The sequence below is a fragment of the Callorhinchus milii genome, unplaced genomic scaffold (genome assembly GCF_018977255.1).
Source record: "Callorhinchus milii isolate IMCB2004 unplaced genomic scaffold, IMCB_Cmil_1.0 Scaffold1, whole genome shotgun sequence".
Classification (NCBI taxonomy): Eukaryota; Metazoa; Chordata; class Chondrichthyes; order Chimaeriformes; family Callorhinchidae; genus Callorhinchus; species Callorhinchus milii.
The window spans coordinates 23395266-23417111 of NW_024704742.1; the positions used below are offsets into that span (position 1 = coordinate 23395266).

General features: G+C 37.4%; 1 protein-coding gene across 2 annotated transcripts in view; it reads right to left on the reverse strand.

Annotated features, from left to right (window-relative positions):
• The window catches only part of lrba (LPS responsive beige-like anchor protein), a 430270-nt gene that overhangs the window by 129502 nt on the left and 278922 nt on the right, over positions 1-21846 (reverse strand). For both annotated transcript variants that reach the window (XM_007904022.2, XM_007904021.2), the window contains 4 exons: positions 10202-10319; positions 8596-8698; positions 7065-7180; positions 4217-4329 (listed from right to left, as the gene is read on the reverse strand). In XM_007904022.2, coding sequence (XP_007902213.1) covers positions 4217-4329; positions 7065-7180; positions 8596-8698; positions 10202-10319 — 450 coding nt within the window. The remainder of the gene's footprint in view (positions 1-4216; positions 4330-7064; positions 7181-8595; positions 8699-10201; positions 10320-21846) is intronic.

The window sequence follows — 21846 nt, forward strand, 5'->3', positions numbered from 1 at the left end:
CTTGCTCATTCGTCAATCCTCTACCTTGGCCCTTCGCTCGGCTGTCTCAGGTTTCTGCATATCCCTCGACCACTTTGCTCCACCATCAGTGACCATGCTTTGAGCCACTATGCTCTAACCCCTTGGAAATACCTGCCTCAATTTCTCTGCCTAACCCCCTCTTTGTCTGTCTTCAGATCACATTTGAAGACTTTCCACTGACTGCACCTAAGGAAGTCTCCTGTCGTTTCCTGTCCTCATTACTACAGTCTGTTCCATTTTTTCCTCTTGAATTTGTTAACTTGCTCTGAGTTAATGTTTTGCCGCCAACTCTCTAGTAGCTCACTCAAGTAGTGGGCAAGCCCAAACAAGGAATGTCAGCAAGATATTTGACTGTTGGAAAAATTAAGGCTTGATCTTGCCCTTATTTGATGTCACCCATGCAGCCATTTCCAGCAGAGATCTATAGATTGGGGACCCTGGCTAATTTCTTTCCCCTGTGAGGCAAAGTGTAGTATCCCTTAAGATAGTCAAACTCAACACGGATCAGGGGATGAACCTATGACATTTTTGGTCAGTGCTGCTCAGGAAATCCTGTGCTGTTGTGTATTCGTTGAGCCATTGGGAGACAGACAGCTTTCCTTTCTTCTGTGATTTGAGTGAAAACTAAAACCTGAAGGCATGTACATCACTGGAAAAAGTGCACTATCAGCAAAAAGATTACAACCAAGGCCAAGAAATGAACGATGCACCTCATGACAAAGGCAAGACAGAATGATTAACACATCCATCTATCAAATGACAAACACACAACACTAAGAATTCCATTCGACAATGGCAATCACAAAGTTGCTCTCAGACCAAGCACTTCAAGTCATAAAATAGTGACATCCACAAAAATTGTATTTCATTACTAAAAACTAGAACAAACACATTATCTAATCAAAGTGTAACCCAATTAAGATCATGCGGTGAAAAATTGAACTTTCGAGATGATAATTATCATTGGTAATAATTGGCACTTCATCAGAATTTCTGCTAATGGCAATGATAATTGGCGAACATCCCTTCCCCCAATTCATAAGGATTAGTTAGATCCCAAGTAGCTTGAGGTGACAGCCACAGATATTAAATGGATTGCAACATTTCAGTACTGGTTCACAAAATATCAATTTAACTCATCGACTCTGGCAGTGCCTGGACCAGAAATTCTGATGTGATAAATATCACATTGAATATCCCATTCTACACCCCCAAGTTTAGAATGGAAAATCTAATATTATTGAATTCAGCCCCTATCCAAAGTACTCAAAACAGCAAATACTGCAATTGCTGCCAAAATATTTATTTAATAAAAGATTTAAATCTCATCAGAGATAAAAGTAAATCTTGCAGCATTCACATCCTTAGAAGATGGCACTTCATCATCTTGTAGGAGGCCCGAAAGACAAGTGTAAAATATTTCATTGAGAACTGATCACACAATGTTTTAACTGCATAATCCTTTGGTCGTATTAGTTAGCAGCTACTGATTTGTGTAGCAATTTGGACCAACCAGGCTTCTGATTTAATTCAGACCAAAAGCAACAGCTTGCTGCTCTGAGCACACCACCTGGGGTTAGAAGTTTCCTGTGCCTCACTTACGAATACCATATTTAGTATTGTATGGATGGGTGCACCCAATTGAATTACACAACTGTGTTTCTGCTGGCTCGTGAATCCATCCTGTCCACAGTGGGGTGGTTTCACAAGTTGGGAAATATGGAAAATGTATGGGAGGTATGAAAATTCCTGCTTCTGGTCAGCACCTTTTTCTCTTAGCTTCCTATGCTACTGAATAAGAAATGCTGACTAAAACAAGCAAACATTCAAACCAACGCCACCTACACTAACCAATAACGATGCTGCTTTAAATAAGACTTTAATTTTTAGTTGTGATTTCTTGATCATTTAAAGAGCATGATGCACCCCATTTGGGGGGTATATAGGATTTGGCTGAAGCGCTCACATTGCCAATTTACTAATCAGGACTGAAACCAAAGTCTTAAGTGGACTTGGGCCAATTTGTAGTTCTGGAGGGGACAGCGCTTGGCAGCTTCCAAGAGAAATGCTTGATTTGACTGAATTAACAAACAAACTGCAAGTCTGTTTGAAACATTAGACAATGCAAGTTAAAAATTTATTTGAATTGTTATGATATTAATTTCTCAATTTATTGGTATATAATAGTATTGTATGAAGCTAAATTAAAAATGTTGGAATACATCTGCACCTGGGGTATAGTAGTTTTAGTTGAGGTTCCTGACAGATTATGACTGTTGCATGCATGCATATATGGAACTATCAGCCTGTTTTGTCCAAATACCCAGAGTTCCATAGATATGTATGGGACCTTGACATGAACATTTCCCTATGTCTGGCGTGGAGATTATCCATGTGTGGAAAGGACACTTACCTATGGCTGGAATGGACATTACCTATGGCTCCAAGAGGTACGCCCTGCTTACCTAAATCCAGAAAGTATTATGTACAGGTGGGTGAGAACCAAGGCTCAGGGAGCGGGAGTTGGAGTACTGCTGAATACGGCTAGCTAAAACTACAGCTAAAGATTACAGCTAAAATTGCCATTGTGAGCACTGTGTGTCAAGCTTCCTGCTGTTTGTCCAGATAGGCCCATTGTAACTTACAAATAACTAAACAAACATTTCTTTTTAATGCAGTTATATTTATCAATGTAAATTGTATTGTACTGTATATGTTACCTAGATGAATGGAGATGAGGTAAGTAAAGTCAAAGTAATAGCCAAAATGTAGAGGAAACGCTGTGGGTAAAATGATTCAAGCAATGAAAGGGCAGAGGAAAGTAGTTGTGCTTTTGTAATAGGAGACTCAATTCTGAGATGCAGCAGGTCAACAGTGAACTGTCCAGGTGCAATAATGTGGGTGAGGCAACACTGTTTTCCCAGGTCATGGGTTAATGAGCTAATGAGGGCAATCGGATAATGTCAGCACTTGTGGTATAAACCTCAATACAAAAATCAAAACAATCAATTGGCCAAGAAATGAAATATTACACTTTAGCAGCCTGGATTTTATCAATCTTAGTATTGCCAATAATCTAATACACTACTGAAACATAAGACCTTAAACTTGCTGTTTAACATAGGCCCATTTAGTTTAATAATAGATATTGAAAGTTTTTAGTGTGTTTAATGCTGGAATTGGCAGCCTGAGCAAATTATGGCTTTTTGATGAACTTCTTACTTTGATTTATGTCTGAACTGGAGTGTGCATTCTCTCTCTGGAGGTACGCATCCTGCTTCCTAAATTCAGAAAGGTTGGTGAGAACTAAGGATTAGGGAGTTAGAGTGTATGTTGAGTGCTGTTGGAGTTTAACCAGCTAAAATTTCATTGCTTGCCATCGTGCGCACTGTGTGTCAAGCTTCTGGCTGTTTGTCCAGCTAGGCCCATCCTAATCGCTAAGGCTTTGGTTTGCAGGGCTAATGGGAGCCAAATTGGAACAGGGGTGATGGCAGGTACAAGGAATTCCTGCAAGACTTTTGGTGAGCAGCACAACAGCATGAAATGCGTGAGAGCATTGCCTTCATCCTCCTGCCTGGCTGCTGACAGGTGGTTCACAAGTTGGAAGTGCAGACCATCAACAGCAGCTGTTTACCTCTCTGTATAGCAATCAAAGTAGGTAGCTAGTCCTGGATACCTGAGCACGTGTTCAGGAACCTGGACCCAAGGTAACACCTTCCAACAGCTGTTGACCCAAGCCTCAGAGTTTCCTCATCAGCTATTCAACAAACATCTGCCTTCAGTGTGGTGGAAGGTCTTGTACATGGCAGCTAGTGGACCACACATAACATGTAGCATTCAAACTAATGTTTTCCATTCCTAATTTTTTTTATATCAACTACACCCAATAGTGTTTTTTATGATGGCTTATTTTCACCACTGAAATGCAACATAATAGTTGAAGTATGTACAAATGCCTAAAACACAAATACTACCAACAGCTTTTTGAATCCAATGCAATGCACTCAAGTTAACCTGTTCAAGTGATTTTTTTTTATTCAGTCACATGTTAAACCTGCTGAAAACGTTCAACTTGTTAGAATTAAAAGAACTGAGCTCTTTTTCCTATGTTTCTTGATTTCTTCTCAATGACTGTAACTAAGCACTCGATTTAAAAATTTCAATAGAGCAGCATATAAGAATAAAGAGACATTACCTTAGACAAATCTCTGAAGTTGCTGGGTAGCGTCAGATCCAGCTCTTCCGATTCATAATTAGTTATGACCCAAGGGAAAACGGGATACTGATTCAAGTCACTGTAAGTCCGCCCTCAACAGAAAAAACATTAACATTTCATTTACAGGTCAGATATGAATCTGGGGAGCATAATATTCCAAGATGATCAAGAAGTAGACAGCACTATATAACTAATTTCTAATATATAAGCAGAGAGGTCAGGTAAATTAAAGAAAGCATGTTACAACCAAAATTTATCCTGCTGCCCAAGTGGCACAGCGCCAAGTGGTGACAAATTCAGACAGAAATGAACACAGTGAGTACCTGATCTTGGGAAATCTGGCTGAAAGTGTAGTGAGGGCACACATTTTTCTGAAGGTGGGAATGCTCCAGCCAAAGTTTTTTCCAGCGGAATCCACTATAAACCCCTCCACTACAAACCTGCTAAAAAAATGTAGTTTCTGGCCCCAGGCCTCTAGGGCTCTTTATCTGAAATCACTGTGGGTGGGGCAGCTCCGGACACACATGCAAGGTGCGGCGCAAGCGGGAAATGGGATTCTCTCCACTGGGAGGCCCTGCTGTTGAAATTGTCTGGGTGTCTCTCTGTGTCTGTGTCTAAGTGAATGTGTGTGTGTGTGTCGCTCTCTCTCTCTATGTGTTTGTGAGTGTGTGTGTCTCTCTCTCTCAATGTGTTTGTGAGTGTGTGTCTCCTTCTCCTCTTTGTGTGTGTGAGTGTTTGTGTCAGTATGTCTCTCTTTTTCCTCTATCTGTATGTGTGTCTAGGAGTGTGAATGTGTGCGTCTCTCTCTGCGTCTGTGAGTTGTGTGTGTCTCTGTGGGCGTGTGCATCTCTCTCTCTCTCTCTGGGCTCTTGTCGGTGCTGGGTTCTGCGAGTCAGGAGGCGGTGAGCTCCTGTAGCCCCGCAGTTGGGACAGTGGTCCTGAGTGTCTGCTTTTTGGCAGATCTCCAGGCCTCCCGGGCCTGGGATGGTGTCGTCGTCCTCGCCCCCACCTCCAAATGGGACACCTGGCTTTTGTTAAATAAATAATTTTTTAAAAATTGCATCAATCTAATATGTGTTATTTCCTCATGTTTCGTTTTTAGCAATAAAGCGAAAAAAATGTAGGTTGGCAGTAAAATGTACCTCAATAGCACCAATCAACTCTCCGCAATTTTCCGCAAAATTTGTTAAATGCCCTGTAATTTTTGGCAAATATTTCCACAATTTTCAATTGGTAAGTAATTGGGCATAATGCAGCATTAGCAGAGAACTAGTACTAAGTTGACTTCTTGCTCAGTTGTGGTAAGAAATGGAATTTAAAGGAGAAAAAGAAAAATATAGCCTAAAGCAGAGAATATTTTCTCTGAGGATGCTGTGGATATTTTCTATAATTGACGGAAAGCCACAATTTCAAATACCGTTGTATAGTAAAACATCAATCCAACAAAATCTTTTCTAACTGTTCTTAATAGCAAAGTTAAGATAGAAGTCAATCTAAATAAAATAATTTCGTTGATGAAGACTATGTTGCTGCTTCTCACGAGTTTAAATCATCAGGCTTGATCGTAGCTTAATAGTTAATAAGCGTTTTGAGTCAATTAAAAATGCTTAGCTTAATATTTTCAATTTGAAAGCTTTGTGAGAGCAGAAAGCCTGATGAAGGATCTTGCCCCCACCATTTGGTCGTGGTCTTGTATTAAAGTTTCCGGAAAGTACTTTTTAAAAAAAAATCTGAATAATTTGGCAAAGCAGCAAAATAGGACAAAGTAATAATTGTAAATATATAGTAAGAGATTAGACACAAGGGACTGAATTGCCTCTATGTGGCAATTTTTGGTTAAAAGAAATAATTTATGATAGCATAATGTACATCATAACCATACTTAATTAAACTGCTCCATTTCCTCCTATTTTTCTTCAAAGCCACTCACTTCCATATGAGTGAGGAGCTAGACCACCACATCAGCAGGATACACTCTTCTAAACTTCAACAGTTAATATTTAATAATGTCTGAGTGTTAGTCAACACAACAGTGTTAAATGCATCAGCTGAAAGGAGGTGCACTTCAATGGAATGATGCCGATGAAATGTCAGCTTTCCTCCCTCAGGAACATGGTTAAGAACTGTCAAAGCATCTCTTCTCTTCTAACCAGTGAGTTGATGCAACTGCCTTTAACAGAGTATGAGCTCACCCACATTTACACAAAAGTGCTTTACATTTTTGTTAAATTATGGGCAGAATTTTTTCAAATTCAACGCAATATTTTGTGTTTTAATTGTTTGAAAAGAGTGGCAGATTTAATCTTGAAAGGAAAAAGGATTCAGCAGGCAATTTATTCAAATGAAAATGCCAATGGAGACTTTGAGGAAATGGTTATGCAGAGTGCACAGATACAGACTGAATATGGAGCAACCATGAAGGAGAGTAAAGCAGAAAGGAGAAGATCCTTCTACTCCTCAAATGGAAGTTATGAGCACTGTTATGCTTTAAACAAGAAATAGAAGGAAAAACAGGCCTTCTTTTCCCAGAAGTGGAAATAGCAGTGGAAATTGAACTATTTTTGGACATCCTTATAATATAATATTTCTTACGGCCATTTCTTCCATCCCCCTCCCTTATTTTACAAAATATACTGGCTGATTGCTTTCAGAACTAATCAGAACATCAGCTAAATTCAATTCAGATTGAATTTTGCAGCAGTAATACACAATGGTTTTGAACCTTTCTTACATACTTTACGCTCACGCTTGTGTCTAATTCCAACCATTCTTAGCCCATCATTTACATAGATCATCATTTGTAATAGAAGCTTCAGTATTTCTTTACCAGCTACTGTGTTGAGGAACATGAGGTACTCGAAGTTAGATATCTCTCTGCGCTGCCAACGTTGCATCATATTGGACGCCTTAAAAAGCTGCCGAGAGTTGGCCAGGGAAATTCGTCTGCAGGTCAGAGAATCATAAATAATCCAAACATTCGTTTTTTCTTATTTCTTGAACCATAAGCAATAACATAAGGAACATTAATTTGTGTCTTCATTCTTCTAAAGTCATTTTACAGTTTCAAAGATTTAAATAGCAAATTGCAATTCAATTTTCCAGTAAGCAAATATTAAAGTGAGAGATAAATTATAATTTTGCCTTCTTGTACCTTTTGAACATGGAAAATTAATCACCGTTAGCAAATTGTACACAAAATGACACTTCAAAGCAATTAAAGCCAACAAACATTCACTAGACTTACCTTATAGCTACATTTACACACCATCATCAACAGCTTGGAGCAGGATGATCCAAATTGAACACGATTGAGCAGCATTCACACTCACCTCTGTCCATGTCCACTTCATGAATCATTAAAACACCAACATGACGTGTGTACTACCTCCCCCCCACTATAGAAATGAATTTAAAACAGTTCTGTCTGGTGAAAGGTCACACTCAAAATATTAGCCTCTATTTACCTATCAAATACTGATTCAACATTGTGCATTTCCTGGTTTTATGTCAAATGAAAACGATACTGGACTTTTTCGATCAAGCTGATACAAATCTCCCAATTTGGTTACTTGAAATCCACTAGTAAGAGTTCAAAGCTTTTACTCAGAGCCAAGGCCCGAGCCTAATTTGCTCTGAAAGTTTCATTGATAATCAGCTGCAAATTCACAACAAATGTGAAGCTATAGTGTAAATGAACCAGATGAAACAATACAACTAGAAAATCACTGAACATTTCCATGGTTTTAATTATTCTGGTTAACTTTCTCCAACACAATTTTAATAGTCTCTCCCATGGCATCTGAAAATATTCAACACAAACAGAATGGGGCCTGAGAAAAATTATAGTTGACAGCAACTGGATATTGTCATATGGCATGATTCGCATTCTTCTTAACTTTAGAAAGGCAGTTTGCTCAGTTTCACAGCTGCACTAGTTCAATTAGTTCAACAAGGCCAAGCTGACACATTGCAGTGCCATTTTAGCATTGATTTATGGATTTGGCATTAATACAATGTATGAAAAAATAAATGCACGGTGCATTTTAATGAATGAAACATGTTTTTTTTTTAGAAAAGCAACAAAAACAACGCCAGTTTGGGGTTTTGTGTTCTCAGTTCCTTTTTGGGAGTAGCAAAGTAGGAACACACAGAATATCCTGGTTATGAACTTTTACAGACTGAAGAGCTGAACTCAAATTTCATTCTGCAGCTAAAAGAAAGCAATGATCCAACTCATTGCTCCACATTTGCCAAAAAAATATGTAAACGATGTGAAAACAAAAATTGAAACATAAGTTGTAGTTGGAGACAACTGGAACACAGAGTAAATATGCATTCAGAACAATACAGCTGCTTACCTGGTTTGGGGTAGCCCAAAACCTGTGCCGACTCCAACACGGGGTAAACAGTGAACAACTTTCTTTACTGTCGCTGTGTCTGGGAAGTTGAACATGACAGCAGCTGCCAAAGAAACAAACAATAAAAGAACATTTTTTAACATGACATCACCTCCTGTGATTTATATTGTATTTTTTGTTTAATAGAACATCTCTTTGCAATTAGATATATAACAGATGCAGAATTGCAAGCCCCTTTGTCTACACATAAATCACAGTTTTCAATGGGCAACGGGTTATTTCCGTTTCTCTGCTGAAATCCATTCCCAAAAAAGATTTCCTGCTGCAAACACATCCACGGAATTAAACAAACTTTGCTGCATGGATATCATCACAAAGCTGGAATTGTCTATAGTTTGATGATTCTGTGGAAGAATGTGTCACAGTTTTAACTCTTGCTCGGTCAACAGATTTATCATCATTTCTTAAATGGAGAGTTTGGTTACAAATGTTTCATTTTGGATGTCTTCCAGCCTATCATGCTTGGTGTGATATTAGTGCAACACAAGCATATTCTTATTGTTACTTGCATTTAGCTTAAAAACTCAAATCTGAGCAGGTAAGGAACAAAAACATGGTCTGTGAAACAATATTAAATAGACTATAGGAAGTGATTAGTAGCATATATGTGCCAATGATTCGTTTTGCTATCTTGAAGTTCATAAACAGAAGCCCAATTCCTTGTTAAAAAAATCTAATCTTGATAATGCATTTTGTACAGTTTCACATACTCCATTTGCCTTATGAATAACCATATTACAAAGAGACAACTCTGCTGGTTACAATTATTATAGGAGACAGGAGAAGCAAATTGAAGCATCGTATCCAAAGCAAAAATTACTGAAAAATGTTGATATACGTACAATAGTGTAATGACATATAACAATGTATAATAATTAACAATAACTTATACCACCTTTCACATAAAATAAATTGTTCAAAGTGTTATAGAATAAAATTGTAAGAAATGAAAATGAATATTATATGGTCAAACATGATAGCTAATCTGCAACAGCACAGAAACCATAGAAATCTACAGCATAGAAAGTGTCTATTCAGCCTATAGTGTTAGGAATGTTTCTCTGAAAGAGCAATTTCCCATAAAAAAATCAGATGAGTATTCAATTTATTTGCTTTTGGGAGTAAATTTGAATAAGGATGGTATAGAAGGCAGCTACATGGAAGAAAGACTTATCTCTGAAATATCAATGGGTGGGCAGTCCCTTTAAATCCACCTGAACCACAAGGCAGATGGAACCTAAATTAATAACAATCAATAAATGAAATGATCTGGAAACAGACACAGCATCTACATATTGTAGCTTGGCTAAAAATATTAAGTTGCTTCTTCCATGGAAAAGATGATTTGCTGCACAGTTACAATTTGCTTCACGCGAACATAGTATCCACATAACATTTTAAATTTCTCCAAGAGTTCTGTAAACCCAGCTTATAATGTATAAATGTCATAATTCCTTTATATATTATGAACACTTCAGGTGAAGTGGACCAACCGAAAAAGCATCAATGCACGCAATCTATCAAGATCTTTTTGCGCTGGACTTACTTCGATTGGCAATAAAAATTTCCAGTGCAGTGTTTTGCAGCAGATAGCGTCTGGAGAAGACAGCACGGATTTCGCTGAATAGCCATTTCCCGTGAAGTCCCTCTGTATATGCCAAAATCTAGGAACAAAAATGAAAACAAATTGTTAGTCCAGTAAGGGACAAAAGACATACAAAATTATTCTGTTTTGAACTCTTTTCTTATTACTATTTAAAAGCAATAAATAGTTTAATAAATAATTCACCCACAAAATATACAGTTAATTCACTAAAGTATATTCTGTGAAGCGCTTTGAGACGTTTCAACGACGTGATCAGGGGCTATATCCAATGCAAGGATTATTATATAATTATTATAAAAGCACAGTCTAACAGATTTATGAATCTACGGAAGGAAATTTTTTTGGAAAATATACAGATTGGCTGATAGGCCTTCCTTGGAAACACATATGAAACGTACTAACCACTGTCAAACTGGCATGTTGAGATACAAACCACAAACTTCAAAAAACTCACAAACTAAGTTACTCTGGCCGAAATAGTATACCCGTACTGTTGCAGAGGATATGTAACATTTGTATTAAATATTTTACTGGGCTGATTCTACAATGAGTCTAAAATTACAGGGTGATGAAGTCATTAAATTCTTTATAAGTCAATGCCCTGGTCCCATATATGGCAGAAAAGTAACATTACAATTACTAATTAAAAGTAGAAATACTTTCTCAGTACCCAAAGGGATACTCGGATTCATCTATACCATTGAGGCTGCTTGTACATGCAATATTTCAGAACTAATATCTATACTTTATGGGTCAACTAATGCAAAATAAAAACAGCTCAGGGGCAGTTATATTGCTTTCAGTAGCGTACAAGATTCCAACCCAGAAACAAAATGAACAACAGCTGAATATATATTAAAACATCCAATGTTTCCAGTAATACTAGTACCAGATTGGCTCACTATAATGTACATGGATTACCACCAAGATTTGAATTCAATGCTTAATTTCTTATTGTAAAGAAATGCAGCTGATAGTTTTAAAGCTTTAACCAGCTTCACTTTTAACATTTAGTCTTTCAAAATGGCGCCTTCTCTTTTAAGTAAAAGCTTCTAAAATGCTTTTTTCTTTATAAAAAAAACTCTTGGAGGAATGAAAGAGAATAAGTTCTTAAACCGATCAAAACCTTTTAATCCCATATACAGAAACGTTCAAAGCAATACATTGCCTATGTAAAAGGTTAAGTATCATTTTGTCAGCTAAACCTAAACAAAAAACTGCAAATGAACTCGGTATAATCTCTCCATGGAATTAGTGGTTGTCAGAGTAACTTGTTACAATGCCTGTCATCTCATCTGACAGACACAGATGCTTAGTCTGCCTTCACAATTCAAACTAATCCTATCCTTAGCCTGAAACCACTTTGTGTCTTTGTTGCTCCAGTTTTGCCTTTTATTTTAAAGCCTAATTATGAAGGTGTTAAGGGACAACCGGATTGGGCCACTTTTCTGCCACTGTGTAGAAGGGAGCATTAATCAAAAATATTCAAATCGGACTAACAGGAGAAGAAGGCTCATGATAAGAGTTTCTTAAAGTACTCATTAAAACAAGGTGACAGTAGTGAGGAGCAGCTGAGGCCTGGCTAAGCAAGTCTGATTCCTCTCTGGAATAGTATCTGCCTGATCTGCAGCTTCAGATCAAAGTCTCTGGAGTTCAATTAAAACTGGATTAGGTAGAAGCAGCCCATCGTCGGGACTTTCTGGTCTCTGGCACTCTCTCACTGACAGTACCCCAGATGACGGCCTCTGCCTCCACTGAACCAGTTGCCATAGAAACTGCATCACTGCCTTAGCTCTGCAATGGCATGTATAAGATAACCGTTTGAAAGGTGCAGCAAAGGGAAACATTTTTCCTGCAACTTTTTTCGAGCTTTCAAATGAGCGTGTGCATGCTTTTATCTACGAGAATTACCTTGGTGAGATGACAGACTGCTTGCATGGCTTTACTCAACTGAAGCTGAACAATAAAATACACATCAGTGCAAACTGCTAAAAGTAATAAATAAAAGTTGCTGATTTTCCTCAGATAGAATTCCTTTACAAGGCATTCCTCAACTGGCCAAAGCTTCTCAAAGTTTAAGGATTTTTAATTCAATCTAATTCCCTCCACCCCCCAACACACAAACACAAATGAGCAGTTAAGCATCTTAAGCCTCAAACTTTTCTTATGAATAATAATCATAATCCTTGCGTTATACATAGCACCTTATCACACCTTCAAGACGTCTCAAAGCGCTTTAAGTAGAATTAAGTAGGAAGTTGAAACTTTTCATAATGTTGGGAGGAAAATGTGGAGGAATTTGAAGTTTTTTTTAAAAGGAATACTAACTACCTTTTACGAAGTCGGACCAAGAAAAGAAATTGTTTCCCCATTGAATCCAAAATTGTACTAACTGTTCGCAAAACACATTCCAAAGTTCAAAAGTTAATCAAAGGAAGGTCAGGTATGAAGAAGAAAAACACCTTCTTTGAAACATTTTCTGAGTTTAAGTAAGGTTAAATGAAAAAACATACATGTCGGTAAATAATGTATTAAGCAACTTATAAATTATTTTAGTTATAGATATGCATTTCCTGACTCCACTTTACATCCATGCTCTAACAATCTACTACTTAGGGACGTGCCAATAAACAGCCAGATATGTATCCTCTGAGGATAATCAACCACTAAGTAGTTTATTCAGCCTTTTCCCCTCCTCTTCCCCCATCCTGAAGAAAAGACTCCAAAAGCATTTGTGAGCTATATACTCTCCTGGTAGAATTGGCATGCTGTGTCAGACCAATTAAATACCATGAGTTTTACAGATGGTATGATACAAATTATCAATTAGTGAAATATGTTGCACAATAAAAATAGCAATTAAAGTAGAATAACATAAAGAAAATCTATATTGCCAATACTTCTGGCATATGGAAAGATATCTTGGGTCTCAGCTTCCATTGAAAGTACTGTAGTAAAATCTCTTTGGCATTTTGAGTTATAAAGTGGGTCTGTGGAAAATGAGTTAATAACTCCCTGGGCACAGCTTAAGGGCTAAATATTCACAGCAAATTTATAATTAGGCTACAAACTCAATTTATCAGAGTAATTATTTTAATTTACTCCCATTGTTCCAGACAGTTCAATGACAGAATTTTTTCAAAAAAATTAAAAGCACGATGACCTATTTTCTCATTACTCAACCACTTTTTTTTAAAAACAAAAATCGTATGTTTTCTCTTTCAATTACTGCTAGAGATGATAAACCAGCAAAAAATGATATATCAAGTCATTTTATCTTATCGCTTAGAGGCCCAGTGACAATGAAGTTCATATTTCACTGGTTTCATTGAAGATTGTGAAAATTACTTGCCCCTTTGACCTCAAATTTCACTCTAAGACAGAAATTTCTCTTCTGTAAAGTAATGCAATTTTTCAGGTGTCAACCTTTAGCCCAGCTTTAAAAATTAATTTCATTTATATTAACCACGATATTGATATTTTCACGGGCTCCCTTAAGAACACCCTTTGATACATGAAGCACTGACTGGCAAATTGATGTCTCTAGAACGACCAAAACTATTTTATTCAGTGCTGCTACAGCAAACAGATTTATGACAGTCTGAAATTCTTATTTTGTAATGTAATATTTGTACTGGACGGATGCACCTCAGAGCCCCAGGCCCGTAAATAATTTAAGACGCTGCTAGCTGGGACTTCCCTCTTTGCGATGCACTTCCATTTGAAACCCTGTTTAGAGGAAAATAGCCTCAAGAAGTGACTGCCACAAGAGCTGCACTTTATTTGCATTTCTATGAGGAAAGGAAGCTGATAAGGTTTGTCAGACAAGGTAGCAGGGCCTATACAAATGAAGTTTAGATAAGTATGCAAGTCCCTCCAGAGTTACCTTCCAAAGGATCTCTTAAATCTAAAATACTGTCATCTCATCTCCCTGTTGGATTTTGATTGATTGCACCTCTTCCTTATGTTCATTAATCTCATCACCTTATCTTTTATACCACTTCATTTTACTAGAAAGGTAATAATAAAACCCTCATCCATTATCCTTTTACTGATCTATTCATGCGGAAATGGTTAATAACATGTTACAAATTGAGCTTCAATCACCTAATTTTCTCTTTTGTCAAAGGCACATTAGCCCAAAACCAAAAAACCAATTTGTTTCATGAGGGTGAAGATTATCGATGGTGACATTTGAAGTGAGCATTTCCATAGCTGCTTATTAAAATCATCCAAGTGCTATTGTATCTGTTGATATCAAAACACAAGCTTAGGCCAGTTTATTGCAAGACAGTAATCTTGTCATCTCCCAAAATCTTCAGTATTACTAAACAAACAGTGCTGTGGAATCTATCTTGCAGCCTTTGTGAATTTATCACCCATGTTAAATGATTAGCAAAAGTGAATAGTATTGTACCACCAACATTTAACAATGCCGGATAAATCAAAACTGTTTCTATTGTTAATCCAGCAGAAGGTTGTAAGGACAGGTGGAGTTCATATTTTGTTTTAAAAAAAGTATTATCCAGTAGAATCATTTTAAGATGAAAAGACTGCTTTCATTAGTCCTCCAGGCAAATAAAATAAAGTACAGTATTCTGTCTTATTTTGTAAAAAGTTACAAAAGTAGATCTGAATGCAAGTTATAACAACTGGTGGAGACTGGTCAAGAACATGCAAGTATAATGAGAAGATTGCTTGGGATTTAGAGAAGCTTTTGACTGCTGAACATTTGCATTTTGAAACTCAAATGTTCTGTGCCCTTTTAAGCTGCTCTGCACAAAACATCAATACATACAGTGAAGGCTCAAGAGACTCTGACAGTTGTAGAAATAACAAAATGCACGAGGCAAGACGTTTTCACAATTTGCCATCTTCAGAGCGTTGAACAGATAATTGGTCAGAAGGTTAAACAATATTGGTACATGCTGCTTCATTACATACAACAGTCTTTCACTCATTATGCCACATTTTTATAAAGCAAAGAACTCCAGTGTTACAGATCAGTGGCTTGGTGCTGAAGTAGCTGCATCTTTATCTACTACTGGAGCCTAGCCTCTCTGTACTCCATATGCATTTCTTTACAATCAGGGATGTCATTTCCCATCAGCAAATGAGTTCATCAATTTAATGAGCGTTCACACAAATCTGGCTTTTAATGAGAGCACGTACCATTGTGACATGGGATCTGCCCCAGTGCTGCCAAAACGCACTTGATGAAACTGTGACACAATTTCCGCAATACATTTCTTTGTACGTTTCCTCCATCCAATTAATTCACCATAAATTGTTCTTACAATCAAGTTGTTTTTGCACAAGGTAGTGGTTTAATAACAGGAATACATCAGTGCTCCAGGTTAAGGGATATACAATATCAGCAGAGCTGCAATGCTAAACAAACAATGGAAACCTCAAAATTCAATTTCTCACATCAAATGTTTTAAATTACTAAATCAGATCTCATGAGGGTATAGTGCTTAAAACTTAAATTCTGACAATTTCAAAGAACAATTGATAACCAACTCACAGGAAGATAGCAGTGAGCACAGTAACAAAATCTGTTTATAAACCTTAACATGTAGAAATTAAAATGATTCAGATGTAGTAAAATTATATTCTGTAAATTATATTCAAATCTTATCTGAACTATTTTCTAATTTCCAGGAAAATGATATGTTGGCCATTACTTCAAGCTGCTGTGTCTGCATCAAATTTTTACAGCAGCGATTTCTGTTAAACTTTGTGTCTTTGCTGATGTGACTAAAAGAGGCTGGTAGATGGTTTCATTTCTGCAACTTCATTTCTATGCTGTTTTTTTTCTAATCAAGCATTTTGCAAACCTTTCTGAAGTAAAAACAAAATCTTTTGGGATTTCTTTGGTAAAAGTGTAATTTGCAGAGCCAATAAAGACAGTGTGCTGCATATCGAGAATAGGTTGTGAGGATTTACCAGGGAATCAAAACTAAAAAGGTTAAAATCTATATTAGAAGGTAATGGATGACTGCTAGAAACTCTGAATACTGCACTATGAGTAAAGAGACGCTTAAAAAAAACTAACTATAGATTTTGCTGACCATTCAACTCCCTCTCAATAAAATTCCCCTACATCTCTGTCAACCAATTAGCCTTTGATAAATCTTCTAAATCTTGTGTTTATTCAATGCACAATAAAAAAAAACTAGGAGCTTCATATATGCAAGACAGCACAGAAGCTGGCATGTGTTGATGGCACAGCAAGAGGGTCAGATGACGTTATTAAACAGGATAGTCAACGAATGAATAGTTTATCAATGTGGTCTGAAACACAAATGAATTACATTCTTGAAACACATTTTAACCTGTATTATTCTCCATATATAGACAGAAGCCATGCAGCAGTTTATTCAGCTTCAGGGTTGTTTTTACTTGGTGGCAGTGTGGACAATGTTTGCCACCGGACTCCCATAAGTGAATTCTGTAATTCAATCCTACCACAAGGTGAGCTGCAGTAATATTGAATTTTTTATTTCACTAAATGTTCTAACATACACACACACACAGTATATGCAATCCTCCTATAAGATTACTGGAATGCATTGTAGAGTTCAGCACATTCATAGCCTGCTTGAGGAGACTGATAAGATCTGAACGGTTCTGTGTATTACACAGAGAAGAAGCGATGGATGGAAACGTGATACAAGACTAACATTTTCAGGCAGTTTCGATGATGTACATCACAAGAGCAAAGCTTGAGCAGTTTTGTACAGACTGGTAAACATCATCTTTTTGTAATAATAATTTATACAGATGCTATTTCTCAATGTTAACATCTGAGTTTCACCCAGTTGTAACTCCGATTACCAAAATCAAGTTTTATAAATGAAACTCACCAAAATAGAGTATATTTTTGCATTGTATGGAAGATTTTAGCCCTTACTCTACACAAGCTGACAGCATCTGTGAAACAATGAGACCAGAGGCTCTCAATTGCATTGCCTGCCTGAAAGCTGGCAGAGCTCTGTGTATGCACAAATACTACCACCGTGCAATACTTACCAGCCTACAACCCCAGAAAACTGACTCAATTGGTAGATTCCTAAAATTTGATTTGCATCGTTTCTAAGGATCTGTTATCCTACATTTTTGGGAACAGTGCGATAAGACACCTTTTTTCCCTTTATTCTTTCCATTCTAATGCAAATAATGCTTTTGAAAATTTGCAGATGTTAAATAACTATCTAATATTTCTCTCATGGTTTTATATGCCCCACCTAACTAACATATGTTACAATTGTTGTTTTAAAAATACAATAGGGTTAATACATTGGTAAGAGCAGATCATGTTCAAAGTAATTCTGGTCTCCATTTGTTTACAATTTATACCTGATTATACAGACCAGAAAAGGGGGGCAGCAGAGCATGGATCTGGTATTTTTCATTGCAACTGTAGCATTAATAGAGTATTGTGTAATTGCACACTTTCAAGTTCTGTATGTCTGAAATAAAACCTCCCAGATTTTTTTTTAGCAGATTACACATTTTACGCTGTATGCTTGCAGTTTGGCCCCTAGGCCTCGAAAAATACTTCTGTGGCTTTTTTTTAAAAAATGCCTGAGTGAGCTTGGGGTTAATTGGAAGAGAAGTGAAGCCTTTAATGCATCAACTCATTAAACATTAAGCCCAGCACACTCCATTGTGTTGTGAAAAGACAAAGGGGCTCTTGAGAGACCCAAGCAATAATAAGGTTGCAAATAGCTGAAAATAATGGCTACCAATTGTTTTGTAAACTGGATGGGGTTTCTTTTATTTGTTAAAATGTTAGCTGAGTGGAAAGACAGTCAAACCTGTTTGAATAGTTTACCTAAGTAAGTCATTTTAATTGTGCTATGCACATTTTTTAAAAAAACATAAGAAAAGTTCCCACGGATACCATAATGATTATTAGAGGGTTTTCCTGAGCTCATTTTGAACTTTCGGATTCAAGCAGTTTTAACCTTTTGGGTTGTGGGGCAACACTGGTCAATTATGGATAAATTGGAATAAAAGAGGGATAAAGGTACCATAAATGAGGAGATGACGACCGTGAAATTTGTAAGACATACGCAAATTGGGTTATCTTATGCTGGCCTTAACCTTGTGATCTGTGCTATAATCACCACTTCACAATCCCAGGAAATTCACTAATATTACAGAATCACTACCTCTCCAATCTGCAGTGCAAAACATGGATTTATAAATTGTCCTTACTGGCAGCACTGGATCATTACTGTAGGTTTAAAAAGTCTTTTTTTGTACCCCACAAACATCAGAGGAGTCAACACTATCAATTGTTATCTTCTTGATTTTCCTCGCTTTCTCTCACATTCACCCGTGCTGTCAACATACTTTTTTTCCGTGGGTCCACAACTGCTAATAAGTAAACTTGTTCTAATCCTCGTAGTATTAAGGCTTTAATTGGATTGGAGCCGGGTAGGGTATAAAATAGACTATTCAGTCAATAGGACTTTAGCCTTAGAGACTGGAAAGAGAAAGGTATTCTTGAAAGAAAATCCACAGGGATTCAGAGATTAAAAGAGGACTCAGTTGAACCCGTCAGATCCACAAGTTGTAATGAATTGTTTCCTTAAACAGGTAACTTTTTCTCAAAAAATGACCTTTCTAGTCCAGTCCAACATTAACCTGAGCTCCTGAATTCAAAGTGAACCAGAAGGAAAAGTGCCTCATTAAGAAAAAGCTCAAAGAAAGTAGCAAACAATAGCTGTTTCACTTCTTATTCTTCAGTTCGGATCATCTGTGCTGTTTAGCTAAAAGGCCACTGCATTGAAATTGTTCCTTTACTGTTGAGCAGTCTCCATTAATGCAAAAAAAGGTAGAAATGGCACTCAAGACGAAAAATATTAGTATAAACGCCAAATCAAATACATCTAACCCAAAACTCTGAGTGCCAGGTCACACTATAGATATACATAACAGTATAAAGAGCAGCTAACAAGACACTAGCATTCTTTGGTAATTTCTCTCAAGATTTACTGCATGCAACTCAAGTGACTCTGGCACAACTCGCTCTAGGTGGTGGTCGAAAGTCTCCAGTACTATAGTCACATCGCTGCAGACCTCAATCCTCTGCCACACAGACACAAAGCAAGACGAGGAATGCAAATGCCACCAAGGCAGCGTGCTGTTATCTCCTTATCACCCAGGGACAACGGACCGAAGATCAAAGGCAATCTTCAAGCCTCACTATAGTGCCACATTTACACTACACTGACACCGTGAGGAAACCTCTCTGGAGTGGAGGATCGTAATGTAAACAAGATAGCAAATCTATTAACAGACACAAGCACTCAGATATGAAGTACATATTTGCTGAGACACACTGAGCCTAATTTTCAGGTTGTTCCCACACTCGCTGCAAAATCTTTTCGAAATATGTTTACACTCCTGAATCATGATTTTTTTAAACAGCTCTTGGAAATTATGGGACTATATGTGGGTATATGTAACTTAATCTGATTTTTTTTCCTCATCTCCTCCACAATCTGCAAATGCAATTGGCACAGAATGCAAGAGGTTCTTGCCTTCATTTTTCTTTGGTTGAAGCAAGTTCTACCGAGCAATGATACTATAATAACCAGTTTTGATACTGTAATGTTGGGAACTCCTTTGCTGTGGCAGGAATGCAATTATGGAAGCTTGTAGTTTTTTTCCACCCTTTATGATTGTCACCATGTGGCATATTCCAGGTAGACAAAACACCTGCTCCCAGTCCTCCACGCTGTTACTTTATAACCAGTTGCTAGGAGACGTGATGGAGTTGTTGTGGTTGAGTTGACCATTGACCAACCCCCTCCCTGTCGCCTTGTGAGGAAGAGCCTGAAATCTATTCAGTACTTCCCCATGGAGGCACAGGTGAGATGAAGTCTCTTTGTAGGGAGCTACCTGCAGGAAGTCCAATGCTGGTAACAGGATTTTGTGCCGTCTGCACTATAATCCTTCCACTGCATTTTGTGTTTGAAAGCGGAAAACTGAAATCTAGACATACATATGGTGAGCTTCATTCGCTTAAATCTCAACAAAATCTGACCTTCCTATTGAAAATTGGTATTTTCTATACAAAGGAATTCTTGGGACATTAAAGCGCTATCGATAACTGTCCTCCATTGCACTCACAGTCAGATTGTGGTACTAAAATTACCACAACCTCATAGAACTTTATTAGATCAAAATACTGTAAAATGCCAAGTGCCCACGTGACAAATATCCAGAGAAAGGAAGAGAAAGAAAGAGAAAGAAAAAGAGGAAGAGAAAAAATCAGCAAGAGAAAAAGAAACACTATGGCATATAGTCACAATATAACTCTTAAAGAACATTTTTTTATTTGGCTCTGTAACCATGTTGTACTTTGGGTGATGACCAAATATCCACATGGTCCACTTAGCCACAACAGGGGTAGTCCTAAATTATATGAATAATTGTCTTTTTATGAAGAGATGCCATGAATTAAGTTATTGTATTACTTCTGTAAGCTATTATCTTAAATCAATTTGTCATACACTTCACACCATAATATTGGATTTTGTCCATTTGCAAGTTATTTCCTTGAGATAAGAAAAATCATGTACAACAACAACAACAAGATTGCATTTATAGAGCGCCTTTCACGTCGGGAGGACGTCCCAAGGCACTGGACAGTTGGGTCCAGACCCGAGCAGGGGGGAAATGGTCAGGGTGAGGGGAGGGATGGGAGGGAGCGAGGAGGGGGTAGAGAGTCGAGAGGGGAGCTGAAGGCACGGTTGAAGAGAAATGTAATGTAGATATAGTGGGATCTTCTGGTGAGGAAGTGACTTGATTTACAGTGGGTTTTAGAGATATGTATTGCTGGGTAATTTGCTTTATGCCCGATGTAAACACAAGGATGTTGGCGATCAGCCTGCCTTAAAACCTTTCTTTAACAGAACTTTTGGTCACCTTTCTCCCCTTCCCCCAGCTCTCAGGTTCCCAGTCGGCTCCGTGAAGCACTATGAGACATTTCCCAAAACATAAAAGGCACTCTATAAATGTAAAATTGTTGTTGTTATTTCTGGGTGCATATTACGAATATAACTTCAATAGTAACTAAATCTTAATTTTACAAATCCTAAGAACATTGTTGTGATCTTAACTTGCATTGTAAAGGATTTACTTTCGTAACTTCACATCATTTCAATCTGAATCTTTTTGAATTGTAAAGCACAAGAAAAGCTGGAATACACTATTTGCTGATAACCCAAATTTCTTTCCTGCCTTTTGTTTACAGTGATCCACTGCATATGCTAACATCTCTTTACAGCAAATACCTTTGGACATTTCTCACATTATATGTGAGAATCGTCACCAGAACTTGTGTATCACCCGCTTTCGCAGCATGTTTTACAGCTGCTATGAGCCCTCAACCTCCTGGGTATATATCTGGATTTTTATTCCATACATTTTTATCAGATACAAACTCCTGCTGTTCATTTTAATATGCAAATGGTAACGAAGTAAAACCTACACATGTGAACATTCAAACAAACTAATCAGACAACCTCGTCTGAATGAAGGTTGTTGTGGTTAATGGTAGATTC